Source organism: Scophthalmus maximus, chromosome 8 (assembly GCF_022379125.1).
Source record: "Scophthalmus maximus strain ysfricsl-2021 chromosome 8, ASM2237912v1, whole genome shotgun sequence".
NCBI classification, from domain to species: domain Eukaryota; kingdom Metazoa; phylum Chordata; class Actinopteri; order Pleuronectiformes; family Scophthalmidae; genus Scophthalmus; species Scophthalmus maximus.
This window is the reverse complement of record NC_061522.1, coordinates 10,417,048-10,438,270: the sequence shown is the minus strand read 5'-3', so window position 1 is coordinate 10,438,270 and position 21,223 is coordinate 10,417,048. Positions and strand designations below refer to the sequence as shown.

The following is a 21,223-nucleotide window of genomic DNA, read 5'->3' as shown; positions in this document are numbered from 1 at the left end:
ATGTTAGTGATATTTCGTAGGAAAAAAAGTAACTGACATGGGCTTCAAAATGTAGTCGTCAACCAAATGTGATACAAATGTTCCAGGCTGTGGATTTACTATTGCTTGCCATTGGTCCAGTAAACTTTTGATTGATCAGCATGTACAGAAGTCTTAGTAGTTGACAATACAAGTTTTCAGATCATTTTACTGCAATGTGCACACTCATTTGATAAGAGTTTTTAATGACTTTATAATTGATGCTTAATAAAATGCCATCTTATGTTGGAATTTATCCAAGGAGATTCAGTCAATACATCATTCTACATTTTTCTCACTGCATGAGGACGTATATGGTAGATTATGTACTGTACATTTTCTATCCAAATACCAAACACCAACTCTGTAAGCTTGTACAGGGCTAAAACATGACATGAGTACCACTTGGGGAAAAAAAAGTGGATTTACTCCCCGATCTCTCCGTCCTAATTCCGCCTCTTGGATGGGATTCCCACGAGTGGGATGTTTGGTCATTGACATGACGTTCGGCTTCCTCCATGAGATATTGTGACGAGCCTCTCTGCTGCAGTGTGTGTCTGCTTTGCCAGACCAGGGACAGCTATCAGTTCATTTCAGAGTTATGAATTCCTTCCTTAGGGACCTCTGACTCCCCTGGTTGCTTTTGATACTCTGACATGGATTTACTCATGGTGAGTACTCATGGTGAGCCAGTTTCCAGTGCAACTTTCTCCTCTTAATGAATACTTGATGTCAGAAGTGATCTTTTATGTATTATCTGCACCTTAAAAAAGAGCAGGATGGTGTGCTGTGCTACACGCAGATGTTATTCTGGTCCAGCCCTGTGAACTTTTTCAAATATGAACTTCTGACAATTAGGAGCTTTTGCTGTAAGTATATGCTGCTTGTTGTGCAGCCACTGTTGGTCTTCGGCTTGATAAATTAAGGCCTTAAGAAACAAGTCTTGCTTTGAAGGCAGACACAAACAGAGGAGAAAGTGAAGTTATCCAACATGGTGAATTAGCAGACAACACAACATGAGTAAGGCACTGTCTGTCTTACTGCTGGTCAATATTCACATGAATTATTTACTGGTGGTGTTTGGGGCACAGGGCAGGAAAGTATTGCTTTGGATGTAACCGGATTTCTTTTGGTTTTCGTGGTCATTAAGTTAAAAGCAATTTATCTTCTTGACATTTTGGCACATGTGACTGCACCTCCAGTTAATGGGCTACCTGGCACTTGAATGGCAGAGTTGGCTGTCAGCAGTGGATGCTTTAACTGCCTTTGTTTTTGTGTATAATTCAAGGCCAAAGGGTTGAGTTTGAGAAATGGCTGGCACCTGACACACAACGCACATACATGCTCTAGTCAAGGGGGCTTAACATGAAGGGAGGGGAGACGACGGCGGAAAGGGGATTAAGGCTTCATGCTGCATCACTGTCATAATCCATTAGGCTAGCGGAAAAGGAGGAAGCTTGGACCTCAAACAGACACTTTTCGGAGGCAAGAAGGGATGCAGTACTTCTCCTGAGTTTCCATTGAAACCAGAGTTGCTGCTCTCAAAGTTGGGTAATTTTGGACACTGCTGCTGGAGCCAAAAAAAGTTTAGAGAGGAGTCATTATTTAAACAATATGCAGAGAGCAATAGCTTCTTCCTTTTTTGGGGAAAAATAAGTTTAGGAACTGTGACTTTGTTTAATAACTTTCGGGTTATTTCAGAAACAACCTTTATTGCAGCTATATTGAATTTTCGAAGATAAAACTATGTCAGATTGCAGGCATTGTTCAGATGCATTGTCCAGCTAAGTACTGGAAAAGAAGGGAAAAAGCCCTCCGAATTTAGTTATGTAGAGAACCCCGTTCTTTGTACTCCTTCCTATCCCTTGTTTGGATGTGGGTGACAGTGTTTCTAAGAGGCTTTGAAACCTTGGACAGGCAGTGATGTTCACACCTGCTTCCTGGCATGCTCCTCATCGGACATTTGCCATGTTACAGCAAACAATCCTTAATTAAGTTTGAGGGCAAATCTGGGAAATTGCTTAGATGGAAAAAACTGTGACATCCTGTTTAGGCCAAAGGACACTTTAAAGATAATATAACACCAGGGGGTTAATACTGATGTTTTCCAAGGTGTTGTTTTCGACAATAATGCTATAGTTCAATTGAATTTTGTAATGACACATCCACCCGACAGTGTAGGAAACATGATTTGCTCTTCGTAAACTTAATCAACCATGTCGGACGGAAACCATGATGGAAACTAATTCAAAGTAAAAGTTACACTTGCTTTATTCCACATTTAGTATCATTATGTAATCCATGTCACACATCTGTGCAGCTTCATGATGGCTCAGGTGACCCTCCTATGATTTCGTGACATTAGTTCAGTTCTCTGGTGTTTCTGTTGACTCCAACACCTGCGCCCCTGTGAATATTTTGACGTTATCTTTGTTAAGTGAACTCTATGTTGTGCAATGCACCCCTGGTTTGTGCAACACAAAAATAGATATGGTTAACCAAAGGAAAATTACAGTTATTTTATTTTTTTCGCGGCCATTTGACAGATTCTGGTTCATAAATGGACTATGCAAGAGTACAAGCAAATTATGCTATGCCACTTGCCGGTAATACATACTGTAAAGTGGCACTAACGGCACCCAACATTGTTCAAAGTTAGAAGTTTAAATTGTTTAACCTGTGTGTTTGCTGCGACTTTATTTTCTCTTGAATCGTAGGAACTGCAGCCATGTGAAACTTCATTCAGCATGTCTGCTAGCATGACAAAGGACAGTCACATTATTTTTTATCATTTTCAAGCTTGACCTTTTAGTCAAATTTGTCAAACATTTCCATTCATGATATCTGCATACCACTAGGTTGGTTCATAATTTAAAAGTTAGACCTAAGTGTGCAGGGCCATCTTCTTTCAGTTTCTGTTTTTCTTTTTCTTGGCAAAGACACAACCACAGTTTATCAGTCTTATAATACTTGTAGAATTTAACCTCATAATTTAATTGAAAATATTGCATCTGGCCAGTGCATTAACTTTTCAGTTCATCTGGCAAAGACCCCGCAGTGGTTTTATACTGCAGAGCAACTCCGCTGAATAGGCTGTTGTTAAGAGGATGTTGAAAATCCGTGCATAGATTTAGATATTTTATCGTACACAAGAAATATTGGTGTCACACATGTGTGAATGATGCATGGATTTACTCCTTTTCTTTTTGTCTTTATTGCGTTTCATACTGTATGCCGGTATACACCATCACTCTCTGTCTTCATCGTCTGTATACCCTGAAGTGTCAACACACACATACATACACAAATAACCTAGCACAGTTAAACCAGTAACCCACGAAATGTGATGATAAGAAAGTAACGTAATACTCAATAATATGATGAAGATGGCAGCGGCGTCATTACGCAGTGATGTTAGCTTCCGTCTTCTCATTACCTCTGCCGGTGCCTTGGGGTCATCTTGTGAAACACACTTTCATCATCAGTCATCTGTCTTTGGGCTGTATCTTCTGACTCCTTGCTATGTCAGCATATGGCTTGCCCCAGGGTTCTGAACAGCAGCCATGAACAGATGCTGGTTTCCCTCTCTCACTCTCTCTCTCTCTCTCTGCTTTTCCACCATAGGAATAGAAATAAACCACATGAGGAAAGATTGCCTCAGAAACACAACCATCCTTTTTTTAGCAATACTTTTACAAGCGCAAACTCTATTGCTTGACTCCCCTCGCATCTGACTTGTAGATGAATCTGAGTACACATTTGCAGATTTTTTACACATTTACAAATCTGATTACGCACACATAGATTGAGGTGGTGACACTGTAAAAAGACATGATCTGCACTGATGGCAACCGATGGTCACCAAGAATTCAGGTTATTTCCAGTTGTGGACCATGGTCTGGTATGGTGATCAAATTTCACCTTGGTTTCGGCAGTTCATGGGTATGAGTCTGCCTGATCGCAGTGTTTTTTGAGACAGGGTAAAGTACCGCCATCGACGATGTCCTTGTCACAGTGACAGAAACATCAAAGCTAAAGTACAGCTCATACAAACATCTTGCTTTCATCATCAGAGACGAAAGGGAAAATGTCTCTTCTTTTTTTGATATGTTCTTATGTAAACAAATCAAAAGAATGTACATTCCCACATTTCAAAACTTTCAGAGATTAAACATTACAACATAAAAGTGTACTTTTATATTTCTAATTTAATAAACATTTTCAGTTGCTTGTAAAATTAGCATTGTGGCTATAATACAAAAAAAATAAATACATAGATAAATCACTTTTGTGAATTGTGAATTCAATCACATTTCAGCAATCATAAACCATTTATTCCCTTTTGAAACATTCCTTCCCCCCGGTTTTGTTCATTTAATCTCAGAATTCTGCTCAGCTTTTAATTCTGTGTTTTTTTATTAAACTTCTTTACATACTTTACCACATCAAAAGCACTTATTTCTGGAACAGTTATGGTGGTGGAAACATGCATTAGTGAGCGGGAGGTAGTGAGTCACTATTCTATATCATTAATACTGCTTGTCTCAACCCTGAGAGCTGTGGGAGCAGCAGAGGAGAGTCCAAGGTCAGTGTTGTAATGTCTGGTAATCTGTGAACTATAGGCACCCTGGACAATTGATACTCACCAATGGTGAATCCATAGAGATCTGCCGCAAAACACATTTTGTGAACCACCACAAACACACACTCTGACAGCAGTGTGCTGTGACATAATGTCATATGTATGGTGGAGTGGAATACAGCTGATCCGTGTGGGATCTTCCGAGGCCTCTGACAGAGAGCCAGCAGGGCTGTTCTGTCCTGTGTGTGTAAGTCTGCAAGAGACGAGAGAAGAGAGGAAGAGGATGAAAGGCAATGAGGCAGGCAGCTAATCTGAGATTCTGGTTGTCTGCATTTTTGGCTTTGCGCGAGATCAGCTCAGATGTAATCTGAATGAGACTGAATATCCCTCCCAAAAATGTGCCTGTTTGTTGTTTTGTCGCTCCATCCTTCAATGTATTTGTGCGTTTTATATTTTCTTTCCGTTACTTTTCTCCAGACAGCCATCCATATCTGAGTTAAGTCAATTAACACTGTGTTATTATTTTACAGAATAGAAAAATACAATAACACACAAGTCATTTCCATGAATAACCTACTTGCCAAGCTCAACCTTTAAACTACAAATATATTTTTCAATATAAAGTTTTGCTATTGTTCCCATGTTGTCCATTGTTGGGTGAACTATGTGAAATGTTGCATCACTTTGGGTGCATAGAATTAAACAGAGTAATCACTTCAGTTCATGTGGTAAACATCTCACACTTGCACAGTCTGTGAACTAAAATATTAAAAATAACCCGGAAATCAGAGTGATCTGTTGCTGGGGTTTTCAGCACACGTGGCAACGAAGTCAGATGGCTGAATTTTCAACATAGATCTTGTGTTTATGAACATTTGTTAATAGAATTTCTTAACATAAAATTGAAAATGTAGCTGAAGAGCTGGGTGTGATTGTTGTATCAGATTACGGGTTGTGAGATTATGGAGGTGAGGACCTCAACACCGAGATGCTTTAAGGTATCATCCTCCATGGGCTATAGGTTATGGAAAGTGCAGATTTTGGTGTGGGCACCTGCCCATATTATCAGCAGGTTAAAAAAAAAAAGCTAATGGGAAGACAGCAGCCGCATATTATCATTGAAGTTGTTGCAGACCGTCAGACCTTAGATCTCAGTTCATGGATTGTTTCCTTTCGGAGGGGGTAATTTTGCTAAGCTTTGACAAAGGGGAAGGGGATGATGTTGGTCTGCTGTTTAGAGGGCAAAGTGTCCATACTGCAAATATACACGACCTCTGTTATTACATTATGTCTGTTTCATCTCATTTAAAGTCCAGATCTTATTGTAATGTTGCAATGCCATCCTCACATTTTCCCCAAAGCCAACTTTTGTGTGGATATCTGCACTTTTTATTCTATTCTGATCTTTGTGCCTCACACCTGAAGCCATTTCAGGATGAGAGTAGGAGAAAGCTTTTATGTGCCATGTCTTTGAAGTAAGCGACATTCAGATGGCATATGCTGCATATACTTTTGCCATTTGTTATGAAGATTATGTCAAAACCTCCAGGCATGCAAGAATTAAAACCGAAGTCAAATGATGACTCATTGGCATGTTCACTGAAGAAACAGGAAATTGTAACAAAAACCTTTTTCGTAATTTTTACTCGTATTTGAAAATGCACTTTGAAGGTTTGATCGTTGACAGACTGTTGCCGTTGAAATTTTCTAATTGGCCAGTGTGCAACATCCATTTCAAAACCCACTCTTTTGTGCAACTTTTGTTTTGATTCCCCTTTGATTAGTTCCTCAAGGACTAATCGTTCGGCTTTTTTCACATACAAAGTACTTGATATAAGTGCTTTAAAACACTCCCAATGGAAGTACACAGCATTTATTGACCCTGTCTTGCTCTATCAACTGTGAATCAAAAATGTTCTGTCATGCCTCATAAATGAATGAAGGAACCTCGGTGAGAGCAAAAAGACATCTGTGGTGAGAATAATAATGAAGGAGTGGGAGGATCAAACAGAGGAAACGGGCTAAGAGGGTTACTAATGAGGAAATATTATGGGGGAACTGACTCTATTGCACCCTCAAAGCAGTACAAATAAATGCTGTTCTTGGACGTTCACCTCGCAATTTGCGAGAGTTATTATCTCAGATAATCCCGTTGGTGCAGAATTCAGACACCAGTGTAAAATGTCAGAAAACTTTAAACAAAACTGCAGGTAGATGGATGAACTTGATAATTCAGCAATTATCAAAACAAATATGAAACAATTTGCCATCCATTACCATTTATTTTTGGTCAGTTACTTTTTTCTTCTCTATCTATTATTGCATTGCACAGTTCCTCTCCAGGATTCATCTCCGGGCTTTAAAACTAGGAGGATTTATGGTGTCAGTGAGCACGCTGCATGGTTGACAATGTCAGAGTACGACAACTCTCAACCCCTTCCTCTTTGCCACCCAGAAACCTACAGTATTCAGGTACCAGTGTTAATGCTCGCTAATCTTCTCCGCTTTGCACCTCAGCACTTGTTAACTTCAAAAGATATTCTAAGTAGGGATATGATACAAATTGAGCAGAGCTTTCGGTATAAAAAGGCAAGGATACGTTTTTTTTTTATCAGCTCTGCAGGATACAAGGGCTACAGTGCTGCTCCTGTCCAGTGCACGTATCAGACACAGTTCATCTTTAAGAAGATGTGTGTGTGTGTGTGTGTGTGTGTGTGTGTGTGTGTGTGTGTGTGTGTGTGTGTGTGTGTGTGTGTGTGTGTGTGTGTGTGTGTGTGTGTGTGTGTGTGTGTGTGTGTGTGTGTGTGTGTGTGTGTGTGTATAAATACACTAAACAGCATGTTTTTCCTTATAAGAAAATTTGCAAGGCAAGTGTGTTGCAGATTTATATAAAGTTGTCTGGGGTGTGTGTAGTTTGTGTGGAGATGGATGTCGAGGTTGCTGGAGATTAAGCAGACAGTGTTGTGTGTTGTTGATACCTGGTGATCTCCCAGTGTGTAACATGGCTCTGAGCAATAACAGCAGCTACCTTGTGCAAGCAGGTTGAGGGGACTGATTCACTCACTCGGATAAACATGTAGAGGACCCCTTCTTGCATTTTGTCCCCTGAGCATTGGCCAACATTATGCACTTTACACATGAGCATAAATGGCCTCATCAATTATTCAACGGGGAGAGTAATGTATATGGCTAAGTTGAGGAGGGTGTCAAAGGTTAGCGGAATCTCTCGGGAGCCGTGTGCAGGATGTGTGTGTGTGTGATCATGCACGTGCGAAGCTGGCTTTACACGCACACACGTGCACACGCCCTTCCCTAATGTTCAACAGTCAAAGCGCATCACTCATCTGTTGGATGTGAGTCTCCGAGGCTGAAGGCGGAAAATTGAATGGCTACGCGGAGCCACAGGGATTTACTACCGAGCACAAGGTCCACTGGCCGGTGCTCTGGGGGGGAAAGAGCACATGGCATTTAATACTATTGATCAGCAATAAAAATGGGAGGCCAAGGCACAACAACTCTTTATGCCTGGAGGGAAGGTTAGCCTTACTATTGCAGCAGCATAATCACTTATGTCTTACCTGGTAACTGTTTCCTGTCTCACCCTCTAGGTTGTAGAACTATAGAATTGATATGTTAAGAAAAAAATACCCCAAAAAAGCGCTGCCTGATTCTGGTAAAAGCTGAAAAAACTGGGGGTGAGGGTTTTGTGGCAAGATGAGCTTTGTTCACTAACATTCCCACGCACTATTTCAGCGTCCAGTGAAGTGCAAAGGTTTGTTATCCCATCAGCAGTAAGCTTCCATATGTGAGTCGCAGAATAAAACCCTGCATAGTCAAGCAGGATTTAAATGTGGGTATTAAGCTAATGATTTCTGGCAGGGATATGACAGCTGATGGCCGAATACTGAGAGTCAATTCAGCAGCTAACGTGACAACCAAGGTGCTCCGCCATACCTGACCATCTCCAGCGCAGAAGCTTGGTGTTTACTGCACGTGCCCATGACATGAAAATGAAAGTAAATGATGTAATTCACTCATGGGTTTTAGAATTAAGTCCTGTTTTCATGGGAATAGCATCTCCGCTTGGTAAATATTATTTTACCCTTCTCTCTCAAATGAATGTGCACAGTATGAATAGACATTTGCTGTTTACGTTTACCGCAGTAAAGTTTTTTTTTAAATTTCTGTCGTCCAAATAAATTCCCTATCCATCTCTCACGCAGGACTCGCATGTACGCTTTTGAGGCTTCAACAGAAATAATGCTCATTCACTCTGAACACTCGCTTTGCTGGCGCTGCCTGTGCCGTGCATCCGCTTTCAAGCGGCAGCCAATCAGATCAAACATGCCAGCGTGGGCACTAGCCAATCAAATCAAGCTAATGCTAATACAAGTCCTGCACGGAGAGAGGAGGCAGACGCAGCTGATGGACCTGGTATGTGTTCATCTGGTTGTGCCATTTTAGTTCCCATGTAAGCACCTTTAGCATTGCATGGACAGCTTTCATGGCACGTAGACGTGAAAACACAGACTATGTTGTGTGTCCCGGGCAGAAAAGTGTTGATTGGTTGTAATTCAGATTGCGCCGGCACCAAGTGTCCGGCCCTTCGACCGCCGAGTGTTAAATGAACACCCACGTGCGAGCCCTGCGTGATGACTCCTTAATATTTCCAGTCGCGTCATTCTACGAGTTTCTCGTCTTCCGTTGCATTTGAGCCTTGGTGCCATCCTGGAGATTGTGCCTGCTGGCTGTTACCTTTCACTTAACACGACAGTGACATTTCAGTCAGTTCAGTCATTTGTACCGTCAGACATTAAGTCTGCCACTTTTTGTCTATCAACATTGCTGGGTGGTGATGTTGTAGAAATCAAACTAAGTTACCGCTCTACCAAATCTCTAAGCTCAAGACATGTGACACAAATCTACGGACATAAATCTATAGGACTAGTCTACATCGTAAAAAAGGTTGTTGTGTTGTGTTGTGTTGAGTAGGTTATTCAGAGCTAAGGCTGAGGGAATGCCATAACTTGTAGCTGTATGGAAATAACCCCTGTGTGGCGTTGCATGAAATCCAAGCAGCGCTGCTAATTCACACGATAAATGGGCTCGGCCGGGGCCAATTACCAGCTGGCAGAAAAGGGCATGTTTGCCTCGCCGAGACACTGAATTTGTTTTGTTTTTGTTATTAGGGCACATTTGGATGCATGAAGCAAACATTTCTGTGCCCCACTTCATTTCTTTTCGCAAACTACCTCTGTTCCTACCTCCTTCCTGAGGGATTCACATCATTATGATCCTTATGTGCTCACTTCTTATTCCATACTTGCAGTAGGTACTGGGAAACTGAGACTTGTTTGCGTATAAGTTATGCACAATATATATATTATCATGACATAATCTTTTAGTTGTCTTCTCATTGCCACAGTATTGTGCCAGCCTCGTGGCTTTATTAGAGAAGGTTAGATTGTGCACTGCTCTGCCTTTAAATGGCCACATGTGCACATAGAGGAAAAATAAGAAAAGGACTATATCTGAAGTGACGCAGATGATTTAGGTTATATAAATGATAAATACATCACTTTATCTTGGTCAAAGCTTGCAGCCTGTTGACTAAAAGCAAGGCTGCCGCTAATAGAGATGTTGAGAAATGAGTTTCCCTTAAATTCCACTCATGTCCTTTTTAAAACTAATCCCATCCTGCATTTATGGTATTAATGTGTGTGGATTCTCAATTTTCTAGACAACGCGTTTTAAAGTAGCTCGGTTGTGTGAGTCAGCGTGTGAGTGTGTGCTTGGAGTATCGCCATTATCTTTCAAACATCCTCATTGCTCGCAGTGTTGTAGGCTTACATCATGTTGCAGCATTCTTTCCCTGTTGTCTTGATGGGCTGAGCATGGAGTTGATGGCTGTCAGTGCTGAACATGTTCCAAAAGTTACACAGCCAGGATGTTCGTCCCACCCTGTGCCTCTGTCCCACAGAAACGGCGGTTAAACTCGGATGCCTCAGCATCACAGAGAAAAGTTGCGTTGTGTAAGGGCTTCCAAAATATGACCTCAGTCAGGAAGAGCACTTCCTGCAATGTCTCTCCCTCCCAGTGATGTTTGTTGTCTCTGATCACGTCGGTGTAAACACTGCAGATTTATGTAGCTCCTTCAAATTAGTTGTCTGTCAATGCTTCTGGAAGTACACAACAGCCTGTGGAAGTCTGCACTCAGCTTGCTTTTATCTCTTAAAAAAAGGAATCAGTCATTATGAGTCGTGGTTTAGGCCCATTAAAAGATCATTAAACTGCCTTGTAACTTAATCATACTTACAAACATTGCTACAAAGATGGATCTTGTCAGTTGACAGAATAAAAGAAGTCTGTCATTGACATTTGAGTTTCAAAGTGCCCAATAATAACCTTTCAAAGAGGCCTGAAGAGTTATTATTGGTGCCTTCATTTGACTGAACACATGGATGTGATGATATAAAGAACAACTAGATCTAATCTGAAATAAGAATGTAAGCAAGTACTGCTAATTATCAAGCACTTCAATATTACTATTTCGTCTACGTTCACACTCAGCTAGGGCGTCTGCATGCACAGACAGGAAGACGTTTTCATAAAAATAGCACAGAATCTCTATGAAGGTAGCTAAATTGAATCAGCCTCGGCGCATGCTGTGAGGTTATTGCGGGCGTAATTAAATATACATCGAGCTCTTTCAGTCACTGTTGCAGAACAAAACGTTGGCAAGCTTTGACCTGACTGAGTCGATCCCCCGTGGAAAGCTGCATGACACATGCAGTAGCCTTATCTTTGTGTTTGCCACGGCCCAGGCCTGTATTAATGAATAGATGAGCGTTTGAAGTGCAGAGAGACACACACATGTCAGTATCACTGTCTGTTCAGTGCAAGACTTGCATGCAGAAGGCATTGACTCTGAGACTCAGCCTAGATAAAATAGAAATCTACTCTCACCAGTAAATATATATATATGTATGTATGCATGTGTGTGTGTGTGTGTGTGTGTGTGTCTCATATCAGCTCTATATTTCTGAATCCATCATGAGTGAGGACATACATCATTAACGTTTGTATTCCAGGCTAGTAGCCCTTAAGTGATGCAGCCTTGACGGGACATAACTTTGCTCTTAGCAGCTTTTCCCAACGAAACCTTCTAAAATATTCTATAAACTAATCATATCTCCCCATTGTGCGAGTTCAGCTGTCGTCAGACTGATACTCCTACAGCAAACTGACTCGACTGAGTAATGAGCAATTCTGTCCTTGTGCCTCCAGGACAGACTTGTGTCATTTTGTCCAACAAAGGTGTCGTCCCCGCACAAGTCGCGGATAATAATTCCACTCTTGTATTACTGTCAGGTGGTAATAATCAGGGCTGGTCTGTGGCCTGCAAAAATAATAGTTAATTGTGACACAGTGTAATTCATATTAATAGTTTGAAAAACAATTTTGTTTCATTATTTTTGTGGAAGGATCCAAGGCCAAACACACGGTCCATGTCCTGATTCTCTTATAAGATATTTCTCAACCCTGAGGCTTGCATGTTCTTGCACAGCACCATGTGATTGCTTATTAGCTAAAAGCATTTAGTTTTTTTGGTGAGGTTCTCTGTGATTTTGATGCTATTTTCACTTTGCAAACTGTTAATATTCCAGGGAAATCAGCAATGTTGGCTTGTTTGTGTCCGTCCTGTAGCCTAGGGAACTTCTGTGTCAAACTTGGTTGAATAATTTCCAGCTAATTCTGAAAACGTGGACTTACTGCATATAGACTTTAAGCAGGAAAAAGGACAACACAGTGAATGACTTGCCTCTTTTAACCGCCAAACAATTGTGAAGCATGAATTTGTTTCACCTAGGTAACCGGGACTGGGAGGAATGTGTCTGAAAACAAAATTATTCCAACTTTATGGGCAACAGTGTAGTTTGGTCAGCAGTGATGGGAAGGGACAAACCTCAGCTAGAGCAACAGGTCGGGACAGCGGCAGGTCCACCTCCACCTCGCAGCTTACCGGATCTGATGCCAACGTGTTGGTGCCAGATACCACAGGGCACCTTTAGAGGTCTTGACGAGTCCGCCCTGTTGAGGCCAAAGGCCAACAACATATTATTCAGGGGTGGTCATAATGTGTATACGTTTCTTTGATATTGCATGTTACTCAACCGACTGCAATGCCGTCCTCTCTTTCCCAGGTGACTACTTTGGTGAACACCAGCAACAAAGGGCCATCTAGTAAGAAGAAGGGACGCTCCAAGAAGGCCCACGTCTTGGCCGTGTCTGTCGAGCAAGCTACCCAGAACTTCCTGGAGAAGGGCGAGCAGATCGCCAAAGACAGCCAGGACCTCAAGGAGGAGCTCATTGCTGCTGTGGAGGACGTTCGCAAGCAAGGTGATCTTGTCAAATGTTCTCATACGGACGCTTTATGTCCTTGTACTGTATCGTACTATTGTTTTGATCAGGTCAGATAACGGCATTGTCATTGTGTGAAATATCCCTTTTTTTTGCCACCAAACAACTCGTAATTTCTCTTCGCCCTCAGCAATGTTAATATTGCTTTTCTCCTCCACCAATATCTGACTCACATATTAGATCTATAGCATAGTACATGACTATGACTATCAATCTAAACTTTCTAGAGCATCACTCATCATCCCTAGCACTATATAGTTTGTTTATATGAGTTATTAGAAATCCAGTTAAAATCTAATCTGACTACTTTCAGCTGACGTTGGGCAATTACCACACCACACTTTCCCTTTTTGTATCAAACTCTCTGCAAAACAAATTCAAGGGGGAAAAAAAATAAAACTAGTGTATGACTGAACCTCTCTGTAAAGCAAAATGTCACAAAAATAGATCACACCTGCAGATATTTCATCCCTCGCTCACTCAGGGCTATTGCAATGCTACAATCTTCCAATCAACTTTTCAGTGCAATGCGTCACACAAGGGACAGTGATCTACTATACATACAATACATTAAGACACATGTAAGAGGATGGAGTCTAAAAGCGCCAAAAGAAGAAAAAACCTTTGGTTTGAAAACCTTTTTAGGTTTTAGTTTTTAACAGTGTATTTATATTTATAAGATAAAAGTTGCATGATCAAACTTCAGAGACTAGGACTGTTAAATATAAAACCTTGATAGAGTGATAGTTTTGACAATTTTGATGCATACAGTACTTCATGCTGAGGTATCCTTTTACTACAGCTTCAGAATAACTTCCTGACTTCTGTATTTGGCAATTTTAAGGGAGATACTTTAACAGAGACGTTTATATAGATTTTCATAGATGTTGTCGATTCAGATCTAAATTTAATGTTGTTAACTCAAGTGATTAGACCCGCTGATCGTTTGCTGTTAAAGGATGTATGACAAACTTTTTCTGGCCTTGAAAGCAACATAGGGAGAGTAATAATAATAATAATATTAAGTGAAAAAATAGTAATGTTTGGAGAAAATATTAGGCGCTCTGAATGTCAGAATAAGCCAGATATTTCTACAACTACAACTCAAGTGTGGCAAGGCAAATTCATTAAATATAAGAGATTAGAACCCCTTTGTATTGGGCTTAACTTGGTGCATGGATACCCATGATGGTAATGAGGCTAATGTAAAGTCATGCATCGTTAAAGATTTATAGATCAACAGTCTCATTATAAACTATTTGGAAATTTGAGAAGTCCGCCAACACTGAAACTACACAGCATGGATTTAACTCTTCCCCTCAGCAAATCATGATCGATATTCCTGGGAACTTTCTCTCCGTCGGGGCAACACCACAGTTGTTTGTAGCTCTCTAAAGTCAGTGGCTCTTAATGTGACTCAAATGTTTGTCCCCGTAATCGAATTGGATTCCCTGTTCAATAACTACATCAGCAGGAAAGAGCAAACACAGCTCTGTGTGTGTTGTGTCGTAGCTGTGTACCTCATCCTGCACTGTCATCTCCGCTTGACCGCTGCTGCTGTTGAACAGCGACTTGACTGTGCTGGCACACGGCTCTTTCCAGGCATGAAATAGACAGTTGCCATACAAGCCGTCACCATAGCTGACATCAAAAGTTCCTTCTCACTTGTTAGGCAAGTGAGTCAAACTGATGAAAGGCTGTGGTTGCAAAAAAGTGTTTATGGAGGAAATTCTTTTTTTTAAGGGCTGTTTAGATATAGCACATATTTGCATTTTTGCTTTCAAATATGCACATTTATGTCCAAAAAAGTTACTCTGCCCTTCCTGATTATTTTGATGGTAAGGCTCCCCCTGTCAAAAATCAATTGAATCAAACTCAATATGCCTCTCCCAGGAAAATACTTGAATATGAGATGCTAATAATCCACACCCCCTAACCTTTAACTGCCATCATGAAAAGAAGGGCACTTTCAAATGCTCTTCAGCACACAAGTGCCCTGCTGATGGAGCACTCTCGTCATTTCTCCCTTAACACTTCACTTTTTTGAGAGGTTGAATATAATTTCATGTCAGGTCATCAGGGAAAACAGTTTTATTTTAATAATATTAAACTCATGAGCACATACATATACCATGTTGAGTGTGTTTAGCAGGGGCTAAGAGGTGCCCCCCAACCTATATGGCATCATCTACCAAATTAAGATCATTGTGTTTAGTAACACACCCTCGAATCTGTGATCGCCAAATCAGACCAATGTCACCGTGACCTCTTAACCCCTCATCAGACCACAGAGCTCAGTAATCAGGCCATTTGCACTCCTCACTAGCTCATCACCAGCAGCACAGTGTGTGTGTGTGTCTGTTTTGAGTGTTAGTCTTGTGTATGGATGCAACTATGTATAAATTGGATTTCTTATATAAATATATTTTGGGGTCTTAGGGTTGTTTATACACCAAGTGTCACCACAGCACAAAAAGCTTTATTCCCTTGTTATTTTTAATTTATGCTGGCAGAGTGTGCTACTGACCTGCCCTGAAGCATTTTAAATCATTATTTAGAAAAGGCCTGTTATCTCACCAGTGGCTAGTCGCATATTAACGTCATTGTGGTAAATAAACCCGAGAGAAAAAAAAGCTCATTATGTAGAGGGACAGCTCATCGTCAAACGTGGGCTTCCATGAAGGCACATTCTGCCCCATCTACTATTTCCTAACTATCAGCTCAGATGAATGAGCTCTAACCTAAATGAAGGTAGGTAATTGTGGACCTAACATGGGTTATTATACAGCACAGATACAGATTCAAGGAGCAATCAGTCATCTCAGTCATGTATTCATGGGCAAGGCAAGGCAAGTTTATTTGTATAGCAAATTTCAACAACAAGGCGATACAAAGTGCTTTACATAAAACATTAAAATCATTGGGAAGTTACAGATCAAAGGAAAATACAATAATTAATAAGAGAAAATAAAAACATGTTAAAGTAGAATAAGACAGGTGACAAAAGTTACAGTGCAGTATAAGAAATGCATAGATAGTTTATTTACTGAAAGGCAGCGGCAAACAGAGAAGTCTTCAGTCTTGATTTAAAAGAACTGAGAGTTGCAGCAGACCTGCAGTTTTCAGGGAGTGTGTTCCAGATATGTGAACATAGAAACTGAACGCTGCCTTTCCATGTTTAGTTTTGACTCTGGGGACAGAAAGCAGACCTGTACCACAGCATTAGCTGACTATACTATATAAAAGTGGATGTATGCAGTACATGCACATACTCATACACACTGATAATAATCTGGGGTAAAGTATGATCACGTCCCTCTTTCCTCGCTTACCGATTTTTCTTCCTTCCCTCTTTGCAGGAGAGACGATGCGTATTGCCTCGTCAGAGTTTGCCGATGACCCGTGTTCCTCCGTGAAACGTGGCACGATGGTGAGGGCGGCCCGCGCCCTGCTCTCCGCCGTCACCCGCTTGCTCATCCTCGCCGACATGGCCGACGTCATGAGGCTGCTTGCCCACCTTAAAATTGTAAGCACGGTCATCACCCAGATAACAAGTTGTACTTCTGTAAGTTTAGCGTTTTGTTTACGTGTTGATAATATATGAGTTATTAGAGTTATGAGTTAACAGGGGTTATTCTCATTGGTTGTGTTAGAGTTGCTGACACAACTGCGGGGTGACACACAGTCATTGTTCGTGTTATTATAATTAAAATGTAAACTCCCCGAATGCACAGTGTACTTATAGGCTTCACTTCCTGGTGAAACAATGCATGCTCTTATCCCAACCTCTGCACACATTAGCATATTCAATAGTTGGAACAATGGGGGTAGCACACTGCAAACATAGATTTAATTGTTCAGTAGCAATATCATAGCCCACACCACTCACTTAGTGCAGAGTCGTTTTAGGAAGTTTGGTTTCTTTGTCCCTCATTTTGGAAATGACTCATGGCTTTGAAAGTGCTAATACAGAGTGCTAGGAAGTATGATGTGCAATTGGTATAATCTGAAACAAACTCCTTTAGACATTCACTTTTTCCTTCTCTCACCAACTCTCTCACACACACACACACACAGACACACACACACACACACACACACACACACACACACACACACACACACAAGCAGTCACCCAAAGTCCTTTACTCCAGCTTGATTCTGGAGGCCCACAGAAGGGCTTAACTCAAGCCAGTATAATCCCTGCCATCAAAGGCCACTTAAAAGTTATCTCTCTCTTTTCTCTCTTTTCCATTACATCTTGTGCGGCACTTTCATTAGGGGAAGAAATAGGTTTCGAATCACGATGCGCCCACAGAAGGGATGGAGCTTGCTGAAATGAGGCCCATTAAAATTGCACAGATAAATGACTATTGTTCTTTTTTTTTTTTTAGAGTTGTAATTTTTGTGTTGTTTTATTGTTTTACTTTAAAGCATAGTGTAACCTTTAGGGGCTGGATTAATTGCTTAGTCAAAATATGTAAGCTATGACTTTGTTTACTACTGTGTCAATGGATTTTTTTCTTTTAATTCAGTATTTCTTTCTGTGTGTTTGTGTGTGTGACAGGTAGAGGAAGCCTTAGAGGGTGTAAAGAATGCAACCAATGAGCAGGACCTGGCAAACCGCTTCAAGGAGTTCGGGAAGGAGATGGTGAAGCTTAACTATGTGGCAGCCCGCAGACAGCAGGTAAGTGTCCTTTTCAGAAAAAGGAAACCACTTTTGACATTTGTGTCATGTTCAGATGCAGGGAGATCCGACGGTAAATGGCACCTGCAGAGATAAATGGTGAAATAATGTAATAATCTGAGCCATTGTGTGATAGGGTTGAACGATCACACTCAAGTTTTAACTAACCTTGAGAAGTGTGTTGGAAGGCAGCCACAATCTCACTCGTAAAGTATATAGAGCATCCTGATTGGAAATACATCACTGATTGACTAACAAGAGTCATTTAATGTCAGAATAGGAAAGACTTTATTATTATAATAACTTTGTAACTGTTGTTTTGAAAGGTGCCATAAAAATAAAGTGCTTTACAAAGGACAAATAAAGAAAAATGGAAAACAATGAATATTAAAGACCACAAATAAGATAATACAGAGACCATCAGCTAAATTCGGCAATATGCAAAACACATAGAACACTTGTTTTAAAGTAAAAGTACAGAAGCCAAGCAATAATACATATCTGGTTACATTTTATCAAAAAATAAATAATACTCTTATAGGCTGCATTAAATCAGTTTTATTTAAAATGTACAGCACATGCTAAATTTTTATCATGCGACTCTAAATAAGTATAATATCCACATCGTAGCTTATTTGACCTAGAAGGATAGAAACAAAATATATATAATCTTTTTTATATGGCCCCTACAAGTGTCTAGTTGGCAAAGCGTCCACACTGCTGAACTGTCCCAAAGCCGAGCCCATTCAGCTCTAGTGGAACTGAACTGCTGACACTGACCTAACTTTGTGTGGTTGGCACAACACCAGTTCATCAGAAGGGATGCTACCCTTGTTATATTGTTCATGCATATTTGAGAGCCTCTGTGTTCCTTCACAGGAACTTAAAGACCCCCAATGTCGAGATGAGATGGCGGCTGCCCGTGGGGCCCTCAAGAAAAATGCCACCATGCTCTACACGGCCTCACAGGCCTACCTGCGACACCCAGACGTGGCGGCCACACGTGCAAACCGAGACTACGTGTTCAAGCAGGTGCAGGAAGCCATAGGAGGCATTTCCAGTGCTGCTCAGGCCACCTCGCCCACTGATGAGAAGCATGGCCATGCTGGCATCGGAGAACTGGCTGCTGCCCTCAATGAATTTGATGTAAGTCGGCGAACATGCTGCTCTTCTTCTTCTGTGTGTTGTGTGCATGCGTGTGTCCTAGATCCCACAGAGACAAAGACTCCTGAAGGCACTGCACATCTACATAAACATGGGAGCAGTATAGCCTGGTGTTCTGGTTGTGTATTTATGTTATCCGACATTTGCCAGTCTTAGATCTAAGATGGTGAGCTCTCCTTCTGTAACGTTCTTTTCTGACTATAGCAATGAAACACAGTATTTCCCCCATTATTGAGACACATTGCATATTATAAGCAATATAGTAAACACCACCAGCGCTTCTTATCTGCCCCACTCTGTTAAGGCTTCATCTACAGTACATGGGCTTTCCCACTGAGATGTCTTAAATATCCACCATATATATTACTTATTTTCCTTTGTCTCTCTGGCCCTCACACTCTCTCTCTCACAGTAGACACTTTTTATGGTGCCTGGCTCATCTTTATTTAAATCTGCAAGACTCTAACAGAAACTGTGTTCAGAGTGACTTTTTACTATAAACACGAGTGTCTGCTGCCATCTATTGGTCATACAGTGATAGTGAACTCTTGGTACATATGAAGCGGATACCTCTTGCTCTGTAGTTGATCACGTCTAGAGGTCAGAACATTGAGATAATTGAGGGTATTGTCTTGAGATTCCAAGTGTCAAGGTAAAAGCAGCAATTTGATTCATATGTGAAATGTCCTAAGGCCTAATTTACCCTTCAGCTTGTGTCATCATGACTGATGAGGCCCTGATTTTATTTAAATATATGATGTTGATATTTAGCTGCCACTTACAGAGCGAGCATAAATTAATGTTGGACCTTTTCTTTTAACACAGCAGCATTCAGACACAGTTATACATAATTAACCACAGGGGGGAACTGTACTGTCTTTAACCTGAAACAATGACAAGGTTGAAATCAGCAGAGGTTGTTCCCTTGATTCTTCACTGCTGTAGTGCCTGGTTGATCAAACACTACAGCCATAAAGAACATTTTCACCAACTTAATGAATTTTACATTTTATTACTGCCCTAAAGTGACAATGCTGAATTGTATTATTACACCCGGTGCCCCCTAGTGATAGTCGGTTTAATTTAGTATTGTGCACTGTTTGCTCTACAGTTTACCCTTGGCAGCAGAATCAGTGTTGAGCGTTGCGTCTTTATTTTAGAGAAAATATGGTTACCATGTTAACAGTCAGTGCTGTTTAAAATTAATCTTTGTCTCTTGAGCTTGAAAACTGGTCATCAAAAAAAAAAAAAAAAAAACCTTCACTCAACACTGCGCTTTCTTTGGTCCTCAGCAATGCACTTGCCGAGTCTGAGGTCCGATGGGCAGGTTCCAGAAAATCGTCAAACATAGAGAGAGACAGATTTTTGGCTTAAGGCTATTCATCACAATTTAGATAGAATGGGTGTTTGTCAAGATCATAAAAATACAGACAGACACAGATGAATAGTAACTGTGAATATTGCTTGTTGTCATATTTGATCTTTTTCACTAAAACCTATTTGTTGCCATACACTGCAGCTGAACCTCTTCCTCCCTGGGAGTCGGTCCACGGACTCTGATAAGCAGCTACACGGGTCCTGGGGCTTTTTCCTAACGTGGGACAAACATCAGTCCTAATAATATAAAAGTCTCTACAGTCGAAACAAACGGAGGAATCTCCATATGTCTGTTTGTGTTTCTCGATATCAATTTTCCTCAAAACTCGATTGACTGTAAACTGGTTCGGATGAGATGTTCTAGGGCGATATGTGTCTCCCCTTCATTACTTGTTTGGTATGCACTTACTTACAGTTCTGTCTTCTTTTTTCAGTCAGATGAGCATAGCCTATGAAAAACATTCTTCATGTCACCGCTGTGTGTAAACCAGGTTGTTAGTTAACTGTATGTGAGTGACCCCTTGTGGGCATATTTGAACACTGCAGTTATCTTACATGAGTCTGTTGTTTCTGTGCAGTGAAACACTCTAGTTGAATGAAAAGCTATTTAGCTCAAGACATTGTGGGAAGAACTAGCTTCTCATTTCTATTGCACCTATTATTCAGTTATTCCGCATTAAGGCTGTGGCCTATAATAATCACATCCACTCTTTTTTTTTATGTAAAGCAGTCCTGCTTGAAAAAAAGCAAAGAAAAAAAAAAGCATACGATCTGAATTTGATTTAGTTTGGCAGACAATCAGACGGGCAGCAGTTCAACAAGTTAAACTTCCCTTTCCTTAAGCCCCTGTGTTCACCTGCAGCTGGCTCATGTTTAAGTCTTAACTCACCACAGAGACACAGACTGCGATCAGATCCTCTCAGCAAAGTAATGTCCCCATATATTAAACTATGAGACGTGGTACTTAGCAGTAT

At 40.8% G+C, this 21,223-nt stretch overlaps 1 protein-coding gene across 8 annotated transcripts in view; it reads left to right on the top strand.

Annotated features, from left to right (window-relative positions):
- The window catches only part of ctnna2 (catenin (cadherin-associated protein), alpha 2), a 301,922-nt gene that overhangs the window by 65,748 nt on the left and 214,951 nt on the right, over positions 1–21,223 (top strand). For all 8 annotated transcript variants that reach the window (XM_035637486.2, XM_035637484.2, XM_035637489.2 and 5 more), the window contains exons 3-6: positions 12,805–13,000; positions 16,381–16,547; positions 17,589–17,708; positions 18,588–18,854. In XM_035637486.2, coding sequence (XP_035493379.1) covers positions 12,805–13,000; positions 16,381–16,547; positions 17,589–17,708; positions 18,588–18,854 — 750 coding nt within the window. The remainder of the gene's footprint in view (positions 1–12,804; positions 13,001–16,380; positions 16,548–17,588; positions 17,709–18,587; positions 18,855–21,223) is intronic.